General features: G+C 41.0%; 1 protein-coding gene across 1 annotated transcript in view; it reads left to right on the top strand.

Annotated features, from left to right (window-relative positions):
* CUNH4orf45 (chromosome unknown C4orf45 homolog) overlaps positions 1-21975 on the top strand; it is a 64751-nt gene extending 42776 nt beyond the window's left edge. The window contains exon 4 of the mRNA XM_045831394.1: positions 21783-21975. Coding sequence (XP_045687350.1) covers positions 21783-21975 — 193 coding nt within the window. The remainder of the gene's footprint in view (positions 1-21782) is intronic.
* Positions 21976-22374: the final 399 nt, after the last annotated feature.

Below are 22374 nucleotides of genomic sequence, written 5' to 3'. Positions count from 1 at the left end.
AAGTATATTACTGCTTTATTTCTTTTTTATTCCTAATAAACACAGCATTTTCACTATCCATAGATTTTAATTAAGTGGAAAAAATGGGCAAAGCAAGCATACAATATAGGGGAAGTAAAGAACACCAGCCTGCAGCAATTAAGACTAGCAATGGAATGAGTAGGGTAGCTTCAACTATGTAAGTACTTCTTTCTACAGAAAACAACAATATAATTGTTTTTGGTTTAAAAAATAGCTCATTTCATGCTGTTGGCCTAGAAACCATCATAATGGGTAATCTTGGTTAATAAATGTAATCCTACTGAAGTCACACAATGGCTTGAATTCATGCTATCTTAAGGCAGCGTCTAACCTAAATTAAACATGTCTGGCTCAAGGTATGTTAAATTACAGGAAAAGAGCAAATCCACGTTTGTCATCTGGATGTAACATATAATTCAGATTCCTAAGAAGGGAGGGATCAATTAGCACTGCTCCTACAAGAGTACAGACTTGGTAATATCTTTGTTGGCCTTTGCTTCGTCTCCACAAAGGGTTTCTGGAGCCTTTTTCACCTCATTTTTCATATTGAGGGATACAGCATAAGTATGTGCAAAATTCATGGACTTTAGTCTCTTTCTGCTACACTACAACAACATAAACAGCACCAAAAAGAGACAGACCCTCAACCCCTCTGTCAAAAGTCCTGGTCACTGCAACACAATCTCAGGACGACAAAAGATGTCACTGGGCAATTCCTGCATCTTATATATAAAGAATATCCTATACTTAAACCACAGATAAATAGTTATAATTTATTGCATACAGAACACATGTTCTAATTACACTATCCTACTTTGTTCAGATAAAATTGCAGGCATCTACCTACAAACCTCCTATTAAATATTTCCAATCCCCACCCAAAATATTAAAGGCCACTGAAAAAATCAAGGAAACTTCAACAAGCATTGACAAATGTGAAACTTTACTGCACTTATTTAAACATTAAAAAACTTATTAGAAAGTATCTGAGAAATACTGAGGTTTGGAACATTTCTGATGGGTGAAAGAATGCTGGCAATGTTCATTTCTAGGGAATATGATATGAATTGTACCAGGTCATAAGATTCAAATTATTTGTGAAAAAGACCTTGTACTCAGGGGATTATAGATTCAATTGGAAATTTGGATATCTACATATAGATATACATGAGGGAAAATAACAAAACCAAGTTGCGTATGTTGAGTGACAAATTAATAATGGAGGCAATTATAACTAGAAAATTATAATTTAAAAAGTCAACAAAATCTTAGTGTATTGATGACCCCCGGGACTCATCAGTAGCCTCTGGCTCAGGTCCTACTTTGGACTAGTTCAGATGTCAGTAACCTAAATGTGGCCACCCTCGTGAGATTTGAAGCACATCATCCAACTGCTTAAAAGACTGGGAAGATGCTCCTGAATAGGATTCTGACGAGGGCGGGCCCAGGAGTGCCCCAGCCCCTTGGCATTCTCTAAGGGCAATTGAGGGCCATCTCTATCCTGGGCAAGGTTTGTGCTTAGCCTCCCAATTAATTTTCATCTTCTGTTCTCAGTCAGCAGCCATCACTCAGTAAATTCAGCACTTCCTATGTTCAAGGCAATACTAGATCCTGTGGCTGCAGTGGTGAACAAAACAGGCCCAGTGTACGCCAGTCTTGGAACTTGTATTCTAGAGGAAGAGAGACATTCAACAACTAAATGACTTTTAAAGAACATTATACCATGTTTCATGCTTTTAAATAATTTTCACTTGCAAATAAAATCCATGCTATGGCAACAAATCAAACACTATGAGAGGCTGCTCAAGAGAAAGTTTATACTTGTACCTATTCAGTCCAGTTTATGATAAAACATTTCATCACAAAGGGCATTTATGGAGTATAAAGAGGCTTTACTAGGGGCATCTACCTGGACTGACGATCAGAGAAGAGCTCACTGAGCTGGCTTTGAAAAAGTGAGTGTAAGCACGTTCCTGGCAGAGGAAAGAGCATGCGCAAGGCCCTGCAGCAGGGAAGGGTGTATCAAATTGGGACCAGTGCAGCTGGACTACAGAAAGCCACGGGAGGATAGCGAGATGGGGGTTAGATTTTCTAGAACCCTGCGTCCTGTCCAGATTAGAGAATTTGGATTTTAATCCAGGAACGAAGGGAATTTATTAGAAGATTCAAAATAAGAAGCAACATGGTTCAATTTTTTTTTGTAGGAACACTGGAATGGTTGAGTGCTATGTGGAGAATGGATTGAAAGGTGACAAGAACAGTTGCAGGAAGGTCAGCTAGGAGACTATTTCACTTTTAACAGGCCCATCTTTGGTTTCTAGTGTGCTTTGCAAACGAGCCAAAATAAATAGTGATTATGGAGGGTTCTGGGAAGAAAGAGGGATTTGAGTGAGCTTTCAAAGAAACATGGGCTTTAAATACATGGAAAAAAATTGCTCTAATGATGGGGAGTTAGAATGTATTCAGTACTGTGATGAAGCAGACTTTAACATCATCTTAATTGAATTTTAGGGGTCAAGTTACATGATTAAGGGTCACAGAACTAACATTTCAGTCCAAGTTGACTGATTCCATTAATGTGTGCTGGGATCCGGGCTTGGACGTTTTTAAAGGGCTGCTGTGATGTGCGGCCAGGGTTGAATACCACTAGTGAGGACTGAGAAAGGACGGGGTCCGGGCCTTGCAGGAGTGCTGCCCACTGCCCACACCGAGGACGAGGTGAATGGGAGCCACTGAAGGAGGAAATGAATCCAACAGTAGGGCCCTTAGGGCAAAAGAAGGCTATGAAAAGCCATTGAAGAATTTTATAGAGGAGGGTTTAATACAAAGAAATGGAAACCCAAGAACACAGTAACAGATAAATCTGTGGTAATTGGCAGAGGTTTTGGAAAAAGCACTCTGTAGGAAGAGTAGGGTGATTTGAGTCAATATAACCAACACTAAAGAATTTTCGTCTTCTGAATAACGCAGCCAAAGTACACAGTGTTTTTGAGATTGGAAGTCCAGTAAAGGACACTTAGAGAATTTCCTCCACTCTGAGACATACATTTTGAATTTTAATTTTCTTGAAATGAGGATGTGTTTTATAACAGTTGTTTACAAATGTAGTATACAAATGTGGTGCCCGGATAAACCTGTCATTAAATCAATGGTGTGTTTTGCAATTTATTACATCCTAAAGACCAATAAAGGTATACTTCAGCAAACATAAAATGAAGATGTGCTACATGCCAGGTGCTCAGAATGTTAAAAACTAATAAGCAGAGTCGCTACCCTCAAGTGGCTCAGAGACTTTGAGGACAGACGTATATAAACAGAAGATTGCAATACAATGTACATTGATGGAGAATGATTGCATTAACTGGGTGTGGGTTTACTTTTCTTTCTTCTGAATTGAAACATCCCTTTGTTTTAAGGAGGGTGTACACAGCCCACACAGCCCCTTATCACCTGAGCTAGGCACAACTTGAGTACCTAGTTCGGGTGATAAGGGAGGCTGTGCCACAGGACCCTACAGGATACCTAGTACATTAGGCCACACTACCAAGACACAGAGTCATAGCAGCTCTACTTAACACATAGAAACAAACAGGGAAGCTGCCAAAATAAAAAGACAAATACCATGCCTATATTTAACTATTTATTAGTTAAATAAATGAAGTACATTAAAATAATGTAGCTAAATGCATTGATTAAAATTCACATTATATTGTTAGCTAAAACTAATCAGTATAGAGACTCGATAGTAGACACTTCATACTATATAGCCAAGTTAATCTCCTAAGAGTCGAACAAAAAGTGTAAGAGATGGGAAAAAATAAAAGGAAAAATATAAAAATAAAAGAATCAATTAAATTAGTCTAATATCTAACTAGTAAGAGATCAGAGAAAACAGAAGGAAATAAATAGTACAAAACAATTTCTCAGAAGGGAATAACATGAATTTCCAGATTGAAAGTTTCCATCAAACTAAATTCTAAGAAATAGCATCAAGGTATGTCATAGTGAGACTTCGTTATACTTGGATGAAGAGACATTTCTAAAGCTTTCCAGAGAAAAACTGGGGTATCTACAAAGGATCAGGAATCGGGGGGGCATCACACATCATTATACGTACAGCGATACTGGACTCTAGAAGGCAGTGGGATGATCTCCCACGTCTCACAGAAAGTGACTTTCAACCTATAATTCTATAACCAACCAAATCCTCAGGCAGGAAGGTGGGGGGGGAAAAGACATTTTGAGACATGTATTTTCTAAAAACAAACAAACAAACAAACAAACAAACAAACAAACAAACACAACCACCTCAAAGCATTTTTTCCTAGGGAGCAGCTAGAAAATATTATCTAGCAGACCCAAAGGGTGGGGATAAATCAAAGAAAGAGAAAGAAATATTGATCCAAGAAACAGGAGTCACAACAGAGGTACCAGGCAAAGGGAATTCCCAGGATGGGCTAAAGGGAAGAACCAGGAGTGTGACCATGCAGGGAACCAGAGAGTATCGATGCAGACCAGAGTGGGACAAGCGAGGACTCTCGCAGGGACAGTGACTGTGCACAAAGCTGGGTTAAGTTCCAGAAGCACCAAGTAAGCTAAAAAAGTGGCTGCATTTGGTGAAGATTCAGAATGCTGGGCTAGGGGGTAGGGGAGAAAGGAAATTTTTTAATTTTATAAGTATTTTATTACTGTTTGCATGTATTATGCACATGGACCTAAATTATTTCATTAAAACTGAAAAAATTAGTACTACATTATATACAATGTACAATCATTTTATTTTGATAAATATAATTATAAACTGGGAGAAATAGCAATAGTCAACCATAATTTTAATAGTTAAGGGCTCCTAAGTTGAAAAAACTTTCTGTTTAAAATCAGGACTTTTAGCACCAAAGAATTATTCATTGACCTGAATGAACAGGGCTTTCTGTTTTGGCAGAAAGGTGTAAGGTGTGCTTGTGTTCGGCCCTAGTTAGGTGGTGTGTAGAAAATTGCCTGTTTTATTCCATAATGAAATACTGCTGCCAAAGCCTCTTGTTAAACTAGCACAGGTTTAACAACAGCCACGATTTAAAACATATCGGTACATACATGCATGCTTTTTTTCTTGGAGTTGTTTTCCTCAAAACATCCATAAATCCTGACAGCTTTCTATGGTGAAGGCCACAGTTCTCGGCACAGGGGTTGGACATCCGTAAGCAGTAAGTAGCCAAATTCTATAGTTTTTGACATCAGCAGCACTCATTCCCACTTTGGCCCTTTGTGTCTGTTCCTTAAAAATGATCTTCACATTTCCTTCCCCCAAGCCTCCTCCCACCCTAGCCTTTTCTCAGCTGGATGGAGAGGGAAGAGGGCTCTCAGGGAGCTGCAGGTCGTCATCGGGTCAGCACGGAGCTCCCGTGTCAGTCTGGAGTGCCACACACACTGTTGGTGCCCCGGTACCCATTTGACAAATGCCCGACTTCCAACTATGTGCCATGTACTGTGCTAGGCCTGGAGTTTCAGGAGGGGACAAGACAGACTCGATTCCTCCTTCCTTATATCCTGTCAGGGGACACACGACAGAAAAAGCCTAACTTAACACCTGATTTCACTGTAGGAGGCACAGAAATGTTTGTTGTGGAATGAATGAACATTGCTTATCTCAGGATGGAGCACTTGCAAACCAAAGGATAAGATGCAACAGTTTTAGAAAAGCTACTGTTTTTGAGATTAAAAACTAGCTAAAGAAAGAGACAGTGCTGGTATTCTTATGAAAAAAACCTACTAGGCTACCCCCTTGACCAGATGGGGGAAAAATTCAGTTCATTTCAGAATGTAGCCCTTCATGGCAAATTATCCTCTGTATAATAAACTGACATCAAAGTGTGTTAGAAAGAGGCACTGTCAATCCACTGACCTATCACCTATAATTTCTCAGCACTTCACACATCAGAACTGTCGCCTTTGGAGCCCATTGCAGACCAAGGTTACCAACAGAGCAGATGCTGGACCCAACAAAACGGTTTATGGCAATGAAATCCAAGCATTGAGTGCGAACTAAAAATAACCAGATGGGCCAAAATTTTAGTCTCAGGCAAATAGAGTTCAGTACTGAAAAGAATACAAAAATAGCTATATTACTATAAGTATTTGGATTGTGTTTTATTCTTTAGTATCTTAAATTTTATAAAGCCACAAACATGTCCTGATCATGGTAATTTCAAACATTCTTATATTACCAAACAAAAAGTTGATAAGATCATTTAGCTAATATCTACATTGCCAGGTGAAACAACAAAATAATAATAATAATAATCCAAAGCAAATAATAATAAAGCAAAATAATAATCATCCATTCCATTGATTGCATGTTACTTACTATCATTTTTTGCTTTTCATTTTTTTTTTACTTTTTCTTTTAAGACTGCTGATAATTTCAGATTTTCATAACTGGAAGGTCCTATAAACAAGACTTGGGAGTTGGATGTAGTTGGGTTAATTCCCTTCTTTTGGGAAATGTAGGTGCTTTCTGCACCTCAGTGTCAAGGATGAAAAGGAGAATGATAACAGCTACCACATGGGGCTGTCTTGAGAATGAAGTCCACGGATGTGAGATCCCCAGCATGGATCCAACACAGAGACGGTCTGAGGGCACGGAGGTCAGGCTGCGGTGTTAAACCACAGTTGAGAGTTTATAAGTATGTCATCACTTTATATTTTAATGTGGCTTCATACTCATGACATGATCCTCAAGAGCATTTTGTGTTTATCCTCTATTAATTCTAATTCAGTTTTCAATAGTATCACTTTTGTTCTTTATTCTGTCCATATTAGGGACGAGTGTAATACCATGGAAATAAGAGAGTTCCTGCCCTTAAAGAGCTTATCATAGAGTGGGAGGAAGAGACACATAAACAGATAATTATACTAGAGTGTATTAGGATGCAGTCATCAAAATATTTGGTCAACTGATACGTGTTGATTACGTAAGTGAGCCTGGCACTATGCTTGGTGCTGGGTTTAGATACTTAATAAAGTGTAACTGCTAAGTGCAATGCCTGTTACAACCGGGAGTATTTTAGCGGGTGCAATGGAAACGTATATTTGGGAACGTAAACTTTGAGGAGGATTCAGGCAAGCTGCATAAGGCCACCTGAGCTTGAAGACAGATAGGAGTTAGCTCTAAAATTGCTGTGCTTAGATTCCAAGGTGCTGTCGTTTTGGAGATGGAACGTCACATGTTTAGAGGAATTACCTTGGCGCACAATGACCACGTATTTGACAGAAGGTTCTCATTTCTAGCCTCTGTAGCAACATATAAAGATGGCAGGCTTTATACTGAACCTGTGGCTTATTTTCTGTCTGGCAGCTTAAAGGCGAATTCATTAAAATTCAAGGAAAAGTTACATGGTGGGTGGCAGAACAAATGTGTTCTTCACTGAGCAGAGCTAAGGCCTTCAAGATACTTTCTCCCAGAATCAAAGTCACTCTTTGCAGCTCTTCAGTAAGACACGATTCAGGCGTCACCTCCTCCAAATCCACCATGACACCACCCAACCCTTCCTCTGGGTTAGATGCACATGGTGACGACAACAAGAAAAAAATAGGAAAGCCTTACTGGTTCCACACTTGGTTTGATACATCTTAACTATAAGATGTAACTTATACCTGACTTCTTATTTATAAGATAAATTAATGTAAATATAAATTTTTTAAAAAACCTAAATGGATATCTATTAATAGTTGATGATTTAACCCACAGAGAGAAATTATTCCAAGAAACTTTAATGCACAGAAATTTGAGTATAAATCTCTAGTGGGATAGTTCTAAGAACAAAAGGTCTGCTGAAAGCTTGGTGGAAGCGTTGGTAGTGTTGCACTGACTCTGCGGAGGGATGAAGCAAATAAGCGATGATGTGATTGTTCAGGCCTCCCTGGTTTGGTTGAGTACCAGATTCTTAAAGTGGGAGAAAGGAGACATAGCTGTTAATGTAAAGGAGCTGAAAAGCAAATCCTGAATGTGATTGGAAGATGCATGTGTACATACATACGATTGTGTGTTTATGTATTTTTTTCATGGTGTTATTCATTCTAAAGGCCTAGAAATGGGAACCAACTCAGTAGCTCTGAGCTCCACTAGTACTTCTACTCTTCAAAAAGCTTGTCTACCAAAAGGAATTGGGCTTGGAGAAATTATTATTTGAGTATTTGGGGAAGGAAATGGAAAGGAGGCTAGCACATCCTGCCATTCCAGGTGAGGAAGCTATTCAAGATGACTACAGTCCTGGCTAAGGGACTCAGAAGCCAAACCTGAAGAGACCCCCCACTGGCCAAAAAAAGACAACTTGGAGAAAAGGGTGATAGCCTCACTGGATTTATATACATCTGCCTACATATACAGAAACATAAACACTCATGAGTTTGTAATGTCACCTAAAAAACCATGACAAACTGGTCACACTGAAGAATTCCCATGAGCCAACTTATTTTGAAAATGAGTAAGTGAAAGGAAGGAATCAAATATTAATCCGCCTTTCCACTACCAACTATACCACTGCAACCAAATACAAGATGAGGTGACTTTAAAAGAATCAAAGTAATCTAGCTAACACATAAAGAAGGAATAAAGGAATTAGGACATAACTATCTTGCAAACACTAATAAATGAATGAATCTGGGCACCAATCATCAATGGCTGCCAAAACCAGAAAAAAAAAAGATTAGTTTTTACAGGGTGGGACAAAAGTAGGTTTATACGTGTCCACATGAAAAATAATACAGTTAATATAAGAATAAACTCTCTGTTTTTGCTTACTTACAACTGTAAATCTTTTTCCCCACCCTGTGTGTGCATGTTGGTGAAAGAACACCCTACCACCTGGAAAGTAGTTGGTATGAGCTAAATTTTGCCCTCCCAAAATTCATATGTTGACGTCCTAACCCTCAGTACCTCAGAAGGTAACTATATTTAGGAACAGATTCTTCAAAAAGGTAATTAAAATGAGGTCATTAGGGTGGCACCTAATCCCAAATGAGTGGTGTCCTGGTGAGAAGATTAGCACACAGACTCGTGCAGAGGAAGGACCATGTAGACACATGGAGCAAATGGCCATCTTCTATGGAGAGAGGCCTCAGAAGAAGCCAACCCTGACGACAACTTGGTCTTGGACTGCTGGCCTCCTGAATCTCGAGAAAGTACTGCTGTGTTGTTTAAACCACCCAGTCGGTGGTACTGTGTTATGGCTGCCCTAACCAACTGGACAGTAGTCTTGCCCCCAAAACCTAATTTAGATCAGGCCTGTAAATCCAACTAACAATGTAGAGTAAATAAGAAGACAACAGAAAATGCTAAATAACAATATGGAGATGTTGTCGGAAAAGTGTATTCTGGGAAATTTTATGGAACAAATGGAAGCAAAATTTTTATGAAACAAAATTTTGTTTCTTCAATCAATCATGAGAAGAAAGATGAGGAGGAAGAGGAGGAGGAGTAGGGGAAGAGAAGGAGAAGAGAGATGAAAGAGAACTTACGAATTAAAAGAAACTTAAAAGACTTAACAACTGCAGGATGTGAAACTTACATGGATTTTGTTTCTTTTTTTTAAGATTTTTTATTTTATTTATTTTTTTAGAGAGGGAAGGGAGGGAGAAAGAGAGAGAGAGAGAGAGAGAAACATCAATGTGTGGTTGCTGGGGGCCATGGCCTGCAACCCAGGCATGTGCTCTGACTGGGAATCAAACCTGTGATGCTTTGGTTCACAGCCCACACTCAATCCATTGAGCTATGCCAGCCAGGGCTTTTGATTCTATTTCTAACAAAGTGACAAAAACCATAACATTTATGAGAAAACTAGAATTTTGAAGTCTGAGTATTTGGTAAAATGATTATATTTTAAGAGGAAAAATAGCATTGTGATTACGTTAAAAAGAAGGTTTCATATTTTTTAGTTACACCAGAAAGAGGAGGATTAGTAAGTAGGAAAGAAGTTTAATAAGAATGGCTATAAATTGATAGTGTTTGAAGTTGGATAATGAGTACACAGGAATCTTTAAACTATTTTGTGTATATTTAGATTTCCAAGGTAACTTAAAATCAACTGTACCTACTTTACCTTTAGTTAGTGAAGGTCAAGATATACCATTTGGTTAGGGAAGCTTGTCCCAAAGCTAAATTGAGTCAATACTGGGATAGTCTCCCAGCTGACCTTCGCCTGCCTTACTGCCGGGCCGCAGAAACCAGTGCATCTCGCCTCTCCTCAGTCTGCTATCTTGTGATACACACATGAGTAAACAAGGGGTGCCCAGGAAGCACCCGCATGGAGTTTCAGAAGCCCTGAGCTGTGGAGACTGTCAGAACTTCCCGGACATCTTACATAAACTCTCTCAATCTCTGACAATATCAGGAATTACATTCAACATTCCTCAGAGGTGACCCTAGACAACCTAACATGCCACAATTCTGGTAAGCTTTTCAACAGCTGCCCCTGAGGGTACGAGCATGAGTGAGAATCACTTTGTACCAATCATTTAAAAAATGCTGAACGGAAATCTTAATAAACACCACTGTTATTTCTACATCATGGACAAACTCTTGGCAACAAGAACCCTTTGGATTATGTTATTCTGCACAGGAAGATGACATGTTTGACTCAGATTGTGTAACCCCGTCTCAGGAAGCCAGCTGGCGCCCATACGGGCAACCGGTAAGTGCCGGTGACGACATCACTGTGGTGAGGACAGCAGTTTTCACACTCTGGAGCTCAGGAAGACAATTTGGCCAAGTAGCAAAGAAGTGTTCACTTCAGGTAATGTGAGGTCTTGCTTGTTTCAGTTCACTCTTCACTTCAATGTAGTGCTAGACTATTTAACAAGCCTTTCAAATACAGTGCTTGTGTTTCCTATGAAATAAAAGCAATAAGCTGAACCAAAATACTGACAATCAGAGGTCTGAAGCATATGGTGTGTGTAATTTCATGGAACTACTTAAACCTTTGATGCTATCCTTCTAGAAGAAAACCCAAGAATGGGTCTTTCTTTTTCTTTTCCTTCCTTCCTTCCTTCCTTCCTTCCTTCCTTTCTGGATTAATTTTATTTTTATTTATTAGTTATAGCATACAGATATAGCAAATATAGCATATTTGGGGGCATGTTATAAGACAGACAAAATGGCTCATAGAGGATAGTGATGATCAAACTTCATAGTTTGAATCTGTAATAGAATTAGCAATATTACATTCTTATACAATATTATATAATAGCACAGATGAAGCAAATAAAATGTATTAATTACCAAATATTTCCTCCTCAGGTTTGTAAAACATAAAAAGGGCAAAACAATTAGAAAATCATTTAATTAAGCCTGTTTAATGAGTGTGTCCAGGGGAGTAGAGTGCATTGAATTCTCCAGTTAACTGGTGAATAAGTAGTCAACACTTCCCTTCACTTCCCCTTCATACTAAGGCACACTTTCCTATATTAGAAAAATACATTTTCTTGCATTACAGAGAAATCAAGTTTAGTAACTATAAGAGACCCATTTCTTTGGGATTAAGGCCATTGTAGAGATTCCAGATTACCATTCCAGCATGTGATCTTCCGTGGGGGGACGACCTAAGCTATTAGATGAGTGTACATTGACTCCATGTTATTCCCTGGTTTTGTTTTTTACTGAACATCATGGATGTGAACTTGTTTTACCGTTTTTTTTTCCACTCCTTCCCAGGAGAGCAGAGGAGTTCAGTTAGAGGGTCCCATCAGTGTGATGAGATGTGATGCAGACACCGGCCCACAGTGTCCACGTCATTATGGATGAAATGAGACATTCACATGGACTTCTGGGTCTGGTGGAGGAAAAGGGGCAGCATGGCTTTTCTCTCAAGGGGAGCAAAAGCCTTGGCCTCTGCCATGACAGGCCTCTATTGGGTTTCTCTGCCCATTACATGATGGTCCTCATTTACTATGCACAGGTTGCTTTAGGTGGTTACCTTTTACAGAAAACAAAGGAGCCAATGCTGCTAATCACATGACAGAAGAGGGATATTTGCAAGTGAAAAGGCAAAAGAAGTTGAACTGGTTACACTCATCCTTGGAAGGTTTAGCATGGTTTTTAGGAAGTTACTTTGCAGTGAATGTTTGCCACTGGGGGTTGGGCCCACACCACGAAGGATGGTCTCCCAGATGAAACCCAGGTTTGGCTCCAGCAACCTCGCAGTCAGACATTCTGGTGATGGAGTCAGGTGGCATTTATGTACGAATGAACTCTGCCATGTCCTTTGGCCCCCACCAAGTTTAGGACAGGACAGCCAGAATGAAATGCCCAGGAGCTTGTTATAGATTTTTAAATGACAGAATTTGATCACAGAAGAGCATTTCCATTTCATTCTCTTGATAGTTATTTTATGAACAAGCTGTTCATAAAATATGAACTATTTAAAGTCTCTGCAAATGGTGGGAAATCTCTCAACGGTGCTTTAGCTTTGAACCAGTGGTGGTATAGCTGTGCTTTTAGGTATATAATGTCTTCGAATGCATACTGGGTACAAGAACCTAACTCTGATTTCACCTGTGGTGACAGCTTGCTAGAATGACGCTGCAAATCAGGAGACCTCAAGAAAGTCTGTGAGCTGAGGCTGTGGGAAAAGTTCATCTCAAAAGGTGTTTCCAACCTGAGCTTCTCTTTCCAGCTGGTGAAAATTATCCACTGGTGTTTGCTGCCTGCTGATCATATTTCCCCTGGCTAATCAGCATTCTTGCTTGAGGAAAGCCTCTGGCTTTTATTTATTCACTCAACAAATATATACTAAGCATCTCCTCTGTGCAGGCACTGTTCTAGGGGCTAGATTCTGGGACACATTAGTGAACTAACCAGAAAAGGCTCCTGCCCCCATGGAGTTGGTGTTCCAATGGGAGGAGAAAAGACAAGGGAACAAATGAGTGAAAGAGGTAACATTGAATGGTGATTGACACTGTGAAGAAACTCCAATGGGAATGAACCTGATGGACTCAGTGTTGGTTGTGACTTGACTGCGTTCTCCCAAAAGCAGGTCTTCAGACAAGGATTCAAGTACAAGTAGTTTCTTTGGGTACCTATCCCTTCCTGGATTATATTTTTCTTTTACCATCACAAGGAATGGTGGACTAAACAGTTTGTTTTAGGCCCCAATTGTGACTACAAAAGGGTGATGGTTGAGGCTTTCCAGCGACTAAGGGGACAGGGAATTGACATATCCCTCTAGGGGAATTCCGGGGCCAGCCTGGCTGACCTAGCTGTGTCCTAGGGCCTGGGGATTCACATCCAGAGAGCTGTGCAGCAGGTGAGACCGCAGCGCATACCCATTTTATGGGAGCCTCGTAGGGTTTTTCAGCATTGGTTTTAGGTGGAATGTAGTTTGGTGTGGCTTGGGCGGTGCAGAAGAAAGAAGGGATGCTGAGAGTAAATATTCATGAAAGCAGCCAAGCTCAGGTGCATCTTGGGCCCCAAGTGCCATGCATAGGTGACCCACAAAGGGGAGATGGGTATTGGTGGGTCAGGCCTCATCTACCCATCTGGTAGAGTGCCTCGTTGCGGGAACTTGACTGCAGGGGCCACCGCATGAGAGTCTCTCCATCTCAAGCTTCCAATCCAATTGCCCTGGATTCATCAGCTACAGCCAGGGCCAGATTTTTCCTACTTAGAGGAAAATGAGTAGTCTTACACTTAGTTATCTTTTTCTGTCTTTTGAAAGTAGGATTCAAGCAATGTTCTTATGTCTGCAGTAGCTACACTGGCAGTTTGGGAAGACCTCTCGGGTTTTCCCGAACATTTCTTTGGGAAGCAATTTCATTTTTATCCTTGAGACAGTAATGTTTCTTAACATGACTCACACCATTGTGTTTATAAATTAAAATAATTCTATCTGCTTCTGCAAAAATAGTTTGTGTCTACAGATAACACAGACCCACTTAATAAATTTGATTTTGAATTGTTAATTATCTAAAACTAATCATAGGCCTCTGTGCTCTTTTGGGAAGGAGCACTGCTAAACAAGAATAAAAAATTCAAGCAGGTGTAAACTTTTATCTTCTACATTTTATCATGAATGTTTAACCTTAGGAGTCTATTGCAATCAAATAACTGCGTAGTAACCATTTCACTGATTTATAGGCACAGCAGTAAATGAACAATTGTTTATTCATATGCTAATATTTTGGTCTGTTTGCCACGGATCTATCTTTCACAGACTATTGGCTTTCTGTATGGTTTCCTAGGGGACACCGAACACGTACAGACCAGGTGCGTGCTCAGTACACTCTGGCTAAGACTCTTGTCCAAAGACAGGATCAATAATATAGACAGCTTCTGGATCTTCGAGGCTATAAGTGTCCTCAAATTTTTCTAATCATTTAGTCGACTATTATTTTAAAAGTTTATCTTAAACAGGGTCAGTTACAACTCAAAGGTAGAACCTTAATTTTCCCAGCACCCTAAAGACTAAAAATTAAACAAGCAAGCATGACCCCTGCTTTCTAGATGAACCCCTCTAAACTTCTCTGGCTATGGGTTACTAAAAATGAGCTTCTTTTATAAGCCTCTCTTTCTACTCACCAAAAAACCTCCTGGACAACAAGTAACCTAGGATAAACTCCATTAGCTTTAAAATTCTTCTCTACTGGTAATTGCTAAATTTAGTTGTGTACTCATTTTGTTTGTCCAAATAGGAAATAGCAAGACAATTTCATGTTTTTAGTCATCTCCATGACAGCTGTTAATTCAGAATCAAATAAGTCCTATCCCAGAGGATTAAGATGAAAATCTCTTGAAAACGTGACACGACTTCATCGCATGTGATTTTAATAAGGGCAGGGAGGGAAGGAGGATCAGTGCATGTGAGATCAGGTTGGATAGAACTAAATGATGACATGGCTTAAACTAAGCTGCAGCATCCCAACTTCTTCGGGTCCTCCTTAGTGGTACCACCCCTTCAAAACATGTCCTCTAGAAAAGGGCCAGGTCATACCACTCTACAGTGCCTCTCCCTGGATGTGGGCACTGGAAGTTGGGTCTCTGGTCATAGAATAAAAGGCAGCAGCAAGGGAGGGTAAAAGGGAGTCTTTTCTCAGGCAGCTGGTGTCTCTGAAATTATACGACATAAGTAACTGCCTATATCATAGAAATACCCACTCCGTCAGTGTAGGAGACCAATTCAAAAAACAATAATTAGATTAAAAACATCTTTAAAGCCCTAACTAGGGCTGTAATTCCTTGGCAGATTCTGACATTAGGTGTAGACTACACCATAAATGCAGAAAGACCTTCAAAAAACAGGGAGCTTGTTTTCCTGCAAATGTCCCAAAGAGAAAATAACAGGGAGAGGAGGGCTGTTCTCTCCGAAAGCACATATCCTGCCAAATGGTTTCTAAATGTGTTTCTCAAAAATTTCCATGTGCTATCAATGGCTTTTGAGTACTTCTGGAAATGGAAGGAGCAGCAATCAATGAAAGCAAACATTTAAAGGAACTAGCTTACTAAGAAAACAGGTAGTCATGCTTTTAAGTCACAAGACAGATACGGTAAGAGTCCTCTTCACAGGCTAGGAATATGCAGAGTTACATCACTGCATGATGCTGCAGGGGAAATACTGAAGCCCGAAGGGGAAGTTCCCCCATATTTCTCTATTTGAGACTCAAGTAAATAACCAGACTGACTCACTGGAACTTACACAGTTGGCAGTTTGTTTCTTAAACTTTGGAATCCCAAAGGCAGTAATTTTACCACTTATTACAACTATTTCTGTCAACCAGAGGGAACTCAGAAGATGTCAAAACAGTAGAAAAAGGTTTGCTTTCGGGTAAGACGGATGCTGGGTGGTCAGCCTCCAGAATAACCAGCTACTGTGATGGATTTAGGTAAACATGAATCTAGCCAGTTCTTTCGCCAACACACTGAGAGTTCATTGAATAGTTTGGTCATAAATCAAAGCGGCCACCCCAGGATCTCCTGTAGGCCCAGAGTCACAAAAAGGCAGGAACCCAGAAGACCAAGCAAAGCACCCACCCTAACTGGTCCCCTCTCCAGGTGTCCACAGTATTTTCTCTGGCAGAAGTATCAAAATTAAGTTGAGTTTGTCCCATTGGTTTTAGAGAGTTATATAAGCAAGGCCCAGCCAGTAGCTTCCTACCTTAGTGCACAAGTCTGTTTTATCTTCTCACCCCATTTCTCTGCTGTCTAGGCTGTGAGGAAAATTTCAGCCATTGCCCAAATATCCAATAGTTTTTAAGGAAAATGCGGACATGTTTTATGGTAAAAGTAACACATGCTCACAGTTTTAAAAATTCAAACAGTAGAAGAAGTGTGCATGTTTAAAATCAGTTCCACCTCACTCCAAATCCTCTATCAGGTGTACGCACAGTCTCACTGGAAATAACCACAAGCCATTTTTTGTATGGTCATAGACGAAAGCAACATTGACCAAAAATATTTCCTGTGTTCAGGAACTCTGCTAGCCACTGGGGAAAAAAAGTAAGAAACGGATCCTTTCCATTGCAGATTTACTGAGGGCGAGGGTCGGCGTGACAACACCGAGTGCGGTAGGTGCAAGCAGTGCACCGTGGGGGACACCTGCAGCCATGGCTCTAGCCCCGTGTTGAAGTTCGGGTAGCATTCAGGAATGCATTGTGGGAGAGGTAACAGCAGCTGCATTTTTAAAGCTGAGCGGGGAAATCAAAAAGAACAGCTTGGAGGTGGAGGCAGGAAAGGAATTTCAGCCACAGGACTCACATTGCACAAGCAAAGGCCTGGAGAAGTGAGCCTTGGTGATGTGTTGAGGAAATGGCTCGTTGTCTGACATTGCAGCTGACACACAGGACACTGCTTTGAGGGCATGATGGGAGTTGCAGCGCAGGGGCCAGGTCGTGCGGTGTTTTAAATTCCACACTAAAGACCTTGTGCTTTGTTCTATAGGGAACGGACTGGTTTAAAATTTTAAGGAAGGAAGTGATATACTAAGCCTGTGTGTTAGAGAGAATACCTACTGTGTCATAGGTGCAGAAAGCGGTCTGCGGCATGGATGGGGCAGGGAAGAGACTGAAGGAAGACAAATGAAGTGACATTGGAATACCTGCAATGATGGGAGCCCGAATTAGTTGCCGGTGGTAAGGTTTGGAAAAAGCCTCAGTGAGGCTCGGCAGACAGCCGCATGTGGAGGGAAGGAGCAGATGTAAAGGTCAAAAGCAATTCTGATGTGTCTCTGGAGAGGCTGGGTATACGCTTATGTCATTGTCCAAAACAGGAAACAGAGGAAGGAGAGGGCATCTGCGGGCAGATGGGGGAGGAAGCGGAGCGATGGGGAGATGAGTTGAGAGGCAGCATCCTATAACGACGACATAGTCAACAGTTACTGAATTTTTACTATGGGCCAGATACTATCTTAAGTGCTTTAGAAGTATTAGTTCGTTCAGTCCTCATAAAGAGTGGGTATTATAGTAGTATTACCTCCATCTTACAGATGAAGTGATTGCATAAGTTTAGAATCAGACAACTCTGAGTTCAAACCTTAGATTTACTGCTTTGTAACTGTTTGATCTTGAATAAATGACTTATTCAATTTAATCTCAGGTGTAAAAGCTAGGAAATGATACCTATCATGGGGGGTTATTATGAAGATTAGAGGTAATAGACGTGAAACAACTAGCATAGTATCTGGAACTTCATGTATCTCAATAAATGCTAGAAGTTATTAATAGCTATGAGACATCCTGTCCCTACACTCAGTAAGAAGCTGGGAATTTATGTTAAGATTGTAGAACTGAAAGTAAAAATTTTAAACATCAGTATGTTGATGTTGGTTGGATCCTTGGATATAAATGCTCTTTCCTGCCTAGTTTGGAGGTGGGTGGCAGTGTACCAAGAGAGGAGAATCACAGGGAATTCTCGGGAATACTAATGGTAAAGAAGCAAAAATGAGACTCTTCCAAAAGAAATGTAGATGAAGCAATATGAGAAGTAAGGAAGGGGGCTGGTAGCAGTGGGAGATCAGTTACAGACAAAAAGACTGGTTAAATAAGTAAATACAGACGGAGAATGACAGCCATGTCCCCCACTGTCAAAAAGAGCTGTAAATAAAAAAAAATGAGAATGAACCCTCTGATGAACCCTGTGTAATGCTGTCTGAGATGTACTCAGCACTCAGATCTTGAGTTCTAAATACCACCTTCCAATAACAGGAACTAGGGTTCCTTTGAGAAATGGATTATCGTGGGGCTAGGGGAGGAAAGATGAACCTGGGACCTTTTTTGTGCTAGAAAGTATGGAAATGCTCGAAGAATGACAAGGTCATGTCAAAAGGACACAGACTGAAAGGGCTCCCACGAGCCAAATCTAGGACAACTTGAACATGAAAATGAACATTATAAATGGATTACAGCCCACTGAGTAAAATAGGAAACCATGAGTCCACACTGATATAAAGAAATAAAAGAATGAATTGAACATTTGATGTAGGATGAGATTTTTGACATAGTTTCAAAGTATTTCCTGACAAATACGAATAACGAAAGGAAAAAGTAATTTCCCAAGGGAGAGGCCTGGCAGACACTGCCTTAATCAAGCGACCTGCGTGAACCGCACCAGAACGGGGACAAGTCACACCATGGCCATCCTGCGTCATTCTTGCTTGAAGACGTCTAACCTGAATCTAATCAAGAAGAAACAAAATGAATCCAAGTTAAGGGACATTACAAAATAACCGGTCTGTGCCCTTCAAAAGCATCATGGCTGTGTGCAAATCCCAGGAAGACCGAGGCACGAACTCAAGGAGATGGAGGAGAGGAGAAAACAAAACCTAACGTTCTGAACTGGATCCTTCTGCGGAACGGACATTGTAGGGACAATCGGCGAAACGTGAATGGTGTCTGACGACTGGGTGGTGGCAACTCAAACAAGTAAACTTTCTTGAGTTCCTCTGATTTCGATGGTTATATTGAGGTTTTGTACAATGTCCTTGTTTGTACGAATGACACACGCAAGTATTTGGGGGAGATGGGTATCATGGCAATGCACACCTTCCAATAGTTCAGAAAAAGAAGTATTCATACTGTGCTTCTACTTTTCTAGAAGCTTGGAATTATTTCAGAAAGAAGAAAAAAACTGATCTCTAAAAGTTAATAGTAAGAATGTTATGCTAAGAATGTTTGGTTGCATTGTTTTGATAATGTGTATGTGTGTGTGTGTGTGCTGTTGTGCATTTGTCACTAACAGTGAACCATTACTGACGGCCTCACATTCCCACGCCATCTGGAGCCCAAGCTTCTGCTTCTTGGTTTACCTCTTTTCACTTTTTGTGGCTCATTTCTAAGTTCAATATGATATGCATAATTCTCCCTACTATGTGCGGCTAGTATTTCTATAAAACCCTTAAAATCTGAATTACAACTACTTTTTAACTTGCCATTGCTCCTGGCGATTCAAGATTCAGGGACAGGATAGTCTGAATTTAAAATAAAAGATTATAAAATACCTTAGTGCTTCAATGAAGACAAACTACGTGCAAGGACTTTTCTAAACTACTCGGTATCAGTACTTTTATAACACATTACTTTCAAGAAAATGTGGCACATTTGCACGAAATGGTTTCCCTATGAACCATTAATCAAGCTACTGTGAATTATAAACAATGCCTGTCCCATATTCTAACCATTAATATCTTTACCCTTTAAACTTTCTTGAGGCTATTCCCAGCTATTAATCTGTATTTGTAAAAAGAAAAACAGACAAAGCAGAGTGTAGGGATCCATTCCACACACCTGCCATTGGTGGGAGGCAAGGAGGAGGCTGCAGGGTAGGTGAGTGGAGGGGGTTGGGAGGGAAAGTAGATCTGCTTGAAAGCAAGACCAGGTGGGTACTAGGAATATTGGGAAGAACACTTTGCAAAGTATGTGACTGGCTAACCACTGTGCTGTTCACCTGAAACTAATGCAAAATAATATTGAATGTAAACTGTGACTGAACTAAATTTTAAAAATTTATAAAAAGAAATTCCGCCCTGGTGGTCTCCCTCCCTCCCCCATTACTCCATCCATCACAGAATAGTTTAGCTGAGTGTGAACTACCTGTCAGGCAGGGTAACGGGCACTGGAGCCGATGATGAATGAGACATATTCTGGGCTCTTTAAGGAGCACTGAGTTTGGAGGAGAGAGCCTGCTGCCCTGGAAATTTAATATATTCTAATAGTTTCTACAAAAGAATTCACATGTAACATGTTGTGGAAGGAGAGAAAGTGCTGCCTGACAGGAATAAGGAAAGTCTTCACAGCAATGGTGCCATTTAAAGCCTTGGCTACAGTTTGTCAGGAAGGGAGGGAGGGAGCTACCAGCAGAAAGAATAGTGGAAGCAGAAATTTGAAGGTCTGAGAGCCCAGCTCCTTCAGAGCTCAAAGAGGTGGGCAGTACATGCACTGTGAAGCTGTGTGTGTGTGCGTGTGCATGTGTGTGTGTGTGCGTCTGTGAGAGAGAGAGAGAGGATTGAGGGGCTGCAGAGCAGACCAGAAAGGTCCCTGTGGACAGACCATTTTAGAAAGAGAGAGAGAAAACAGACAAAAAGCAAATAGCAACAACAAACACTCTTGTGTGCTTTGCTAAGGAGCTGGAACTAGATTCTGCAGGCTACGGGAGTGTCGGAGTGTCGGGGAGGGGAGGGTGTGCTGCAGAGGCAGGGCGGGTCCCCTCCCCAGGCAGGGTTCTGTGATTCCAGGGAGTGGAAGGGAGTGTCTGACCCTGCAAGCCTTGAGGACCCATGGCCTCTCTCTTCATTTGGCTCTTGACTTAAGCATTACCTCCCCCTCTCCTGCTTCCCCTCACAAAAATAGCATGCCCTGCATTTTCTGTTCCTAATCTGGATTTATTATTCTTCATGGTACTTCCCAAATATTTAACTGACTTATTTTTATTGTCCATCTCCCCCACTGGTATATAAGCTCTATGATAGATGAACTTTGTCCCAAACTGCTGTTTCCTCTGCCGCATATGATGCTGGGTATAGTTGTGTGCACATGTCCTTGAGTGAGAGCGATGCAGACATGCCGCAAATCTTTATCCAAAGGACTTAGGGTCCCATAGAACTCAGATTCAAGGAAGAGAACTCTGCAGTGGCCAAGGGGCTCTCTGGAGTGATGACAGCCTTCTAAATGGGATGGCAGATCCTCGTCCTCTGATGCTTTGTCTTTTCCCCTCTGAGCTGGCCCTTTATAACGGGAAGGTAGTCCTCGAATAATATTCTAATTTAAGGGTGTGGGAATCTAGAAAAGCATTTCCCTGGGGAAAGAGAATAAAGCCTAGATCATTCTTCTAGTATGCTATCCAAAGCCAGAGTTGGGAGTCACAGAGCTGGTGCTTCCCTGAATTCCCCTGAGATCTCAGCATGAGCAAACGGTGTCCTGCAGAACTTGTGAGTCTCACAGAGTCTCAGCCTGAGCATTTCACCTTCTTCCACTTCTCAGCATCTTGTATGCTCGGCCTGTCGGACACGGGGGGCAGTCGTGACCCAGGGGCAAATGCATCAGTTAGGTTCCTAGGTTAAGGCAGCAGCCCCGTCTCCAGCAGCTGGATGTCCAGTGGGGTGAGTGGGCAGAGCCTGGAAACTTCTCAGAACCAACTGACTCTGGACATTAGCTTTCCCAAGCCTTGTGGCTAGAAATCACCTTGAATCACAAGGTAAACAGACCAATCTCAACTACTTGAAAACTGGTGGCCTTGTTTGTAGGTCCTTCTGATCTGAGAACCATCCAATTTGTTCCTGTTTCAGGCAACCAAAACCTTATATTATGAATATGCTAGGAAGATTCAGCCGTGGTCGAATTGCCTGGAATATGGGCGATTATGAGAACACCAATCAAAGAAATTCCAAAGGGGCCTCCCTCGTTAGACAGAGTAAGGCAGTTCCGCCAAGAGCTTCCATTCTACCTAAGCTGCCAAAGCCAGCAAAAAATGAGGTATGATCATCTGCTTTTCTGAATCATAGAAAACATCAAGCTCTCTCAGTGTATACATTAGAGAATGCTATACAACAGTAATACTGCTAATAATGTTTTACAGAGCCTTTTAACCTATCAGATGATTCTCAAATTTATATTGGATTTCCACAGCAATGTATATATGGTGTGGTTAGGTGGGTATTATTCCCACTTTGTAGCTGAAGAAAACAAGAGGTTGTGGGGTTCAGTCTTTACCACTGCCCATCGATCATGCGGTGGGACCTGGAGGGAGGCCAGCCCCTTGATTTCCAGTACCCGAGGAAGCCCTGTCTGTGAAACAGAGGCACATCTTTAAACCTTCTTGAAACCCATACAGACGGCCTAGCAGAGTGAGAACACACCAGTTCAAATTTTTCCCATTAC

This window comes from Phyllostomus hastatus, unplaced genomic scaffold (assembly GCF_019186645.2).
Source record: "Phyllostomus hastatus isolate PE091 unplaced genomic scaffold, TTU_PhHast_1.1 phas_contig_159, whole genome shotgun sequence".
Lineage (NCBI taxonomy): Eukaryota > Metazoa > Chordata > Mammalia > Chiroptera > Phyllostomidae > Phyllostomus > Phyllostomus hastatus.
This window is presented reverse-complemented; position numbering and strand designations above follow the sequence as displayed.